General features: G+C 50.8%; 1 protein-coding gene across 2 annotated transcripts; it reads left to right on the top strand.

The window, feature by feature from the left end:
- The first annotated feature begins 6 nt into the window (after nucleotides 1-6).
- Nucleotides 7-1327, top strand: LOC119291036. 2 transcript variants are annotated; one of them, XM_037569724.1, is made up of 3 exons: nucleotides 7-376; nucleotides 470-633; nucleotides 742-1327. In XM_037569724.1, exons 1-3 carry the CDS (start codon nucleotides 146-148, stop codon nucleotides 905-907), a joined length of 561 nt encoding a protein of 186 aa, XP_037425621.1. In that variant the 5' UTR covers nucleotides 7-145; the 3' UTR covers nucleotides 908-1327. The 2 variants fall into 2 exon arrangements, with proteins under 2 accessions (XP_037425621.1, XP_037425622.1); XM_037569725.1 differs by having other exon boundaries at nucleotides 454-633.
- The last annotated feature ends 395 nt before the right edge of the window (nucleotides 1328-1722 follow it).

The following is a 1722-nucleotide window of genomic DNA, read 5'->3' as shown; positions in this document are numbered from 1 at the left end:
GCCATGACACGGCGGTCAGGCGACGGATCTCACCCTGCTGCACCGCCCAGGCGCCGGGACCGAGCGCTGCCGGTCCCCTGCACTGTCCCGGCGACTGCCCCCAACCCCCTCCAACTCCCCTCGTCCTCGTCCCTCCAGCAGCAACATGGATCCGGCGGGCCGGTGCACACCCTTCCCTTCACCAGCCCGAGCGCCCCGCTGGCGTGCCTCCAGCACTGGCTCTACGCGGCACAGCAGTCCACTCCTCCCCACGCCGCCCACACCCTCCCATCTACCGGATCAGGTCGTGGCTCCCCTCCTGCTCCTATCTTCCTCCCCTGCGGCAGCTCCACTCCGGCCCCAGCAGAACCTCTCCTATGGCTCAAGATCCATCAAGGTGAAGCCTCGATGATGCTCGCGTATGTGAAAGCAGTGCGCTCAGGTGGAAACATATATTTTTGTTTCTACTCACAGATGGCTCCCCGTGCAGTCCGGCGACCACGGACGTGCAGCTCGCATGCACAAAATGTTGTTCAGTGCTCTTGCGTGTGTAGTTCATGAGCGCGCGGCGACGACGGCAGCAACGCATTGCACTCCGGTAGTTGCCGTGGTACCCTCTGGTGGTCGTTGTGGTTCAGCTCAGTGGCTGGCCAGGTGAGGTTTGCTTTTCCTCTGCGTGTGGTTAATCTGAGCACGAGCTTCGTCGCCCTCGGTGTTTTTGTAGTGTGTTCAATTTTCTTTTGGAATTCCATGGTTGTGCAGCTTGGTGACGCGACAGGTGCAGTCAGCTGAGCGATACTCTTCTCCAAGCGAGAAGAGGAGGGCGATTTTGGTTCTTGTCCCCGTGCAGTTCAGGCGATGCGCCCATGCGGTGTGGAGCACATGTGTATGTAGTCCATCGTCCATGCGTCTACTACAGATCGCATAGTGGTGTAGTTGGCCGTTGAACCCGTGTTGAAGTTTTATTTCGCCCTGCGTGCGTGATGCAGTTTTGCGTCTCCCTCGGGTGGACGCATAGCTACACTCCAGATCGCCCAGTATTGCAACCCATTCCTTCCTTTACTTATTTTTGCAGGAAAGAATGTGGTGTAGTTCGGTTGGATGTCCCGTTGGAGTTTGACCTTGTGCCATTTCAGATTATATTGTGCAGTGCGACATGAGTTTCTCTGCTTGGGGTTCTCCGGGTACTTTAGTTGGGCTACTCGGAGATAGAAATTTCTGTGTACAGTATATCGTTGTATGGTTGTGTAAAAAAAATATGAATTTGTCTGTTGAGCATTCTGAAGAGCTGATGTTATATTTTTTACTTCGAGAAATATGATGTGGTCTATTATGTGGTGGTTGGTAGTTTACTTTGTAAGAAGGGAGAAAAAGAAATTCACATGAGAGGTTCACTTCTTTTTCGAATGAAGATTATTTTTGTGGGACGATCGAAAAATATGGATTTGAGGTTCACTAGCAAAAATTAATATGGTTCACTTTTGAGAGTGTTACAGTGCATTTTTAGTAGTGGTGTGGTTCACTTGCATGCGAGGTGAAGCGCAAAAAAATAAATCATTAGGGAAACGACAAAAATAGTAATGCGGTTCGCTTTGATATATGTCGAGGTTCACTTGCCTTCGTCTCTGCGGTGCACTATCGTTCATAAAAAAGGTTGGAAACAAAAAGACAACAAAAACTCATCTGAGAAAAATTTACATCCGACAAAAAAAATTATGCAGCTCGCTTGCCCGTACGATGCAG

This window comes from Triticum dicoccoides, chromosome 4B (genome assembly GCF_002162155.2).
Source record: "Triticum dicoccoides isolate Atlit2015 ecotype Zavitan chromosome 4B, WEW_v2.0, whole genome shotgun sequence".
In the NCBI taxonomy this organism is placed as follows: Eukaryota; Viridiplantae; Streptophyta; class Magnoliopsida; order Poales; family Poaceae; genus Triticum; species Triticum dicoccoides.
The sequence above is the reverse complement of the archived record's forward strand: the minus strand, read 5'-3'. Positions and strand labels throughout refer to the sequence as shown.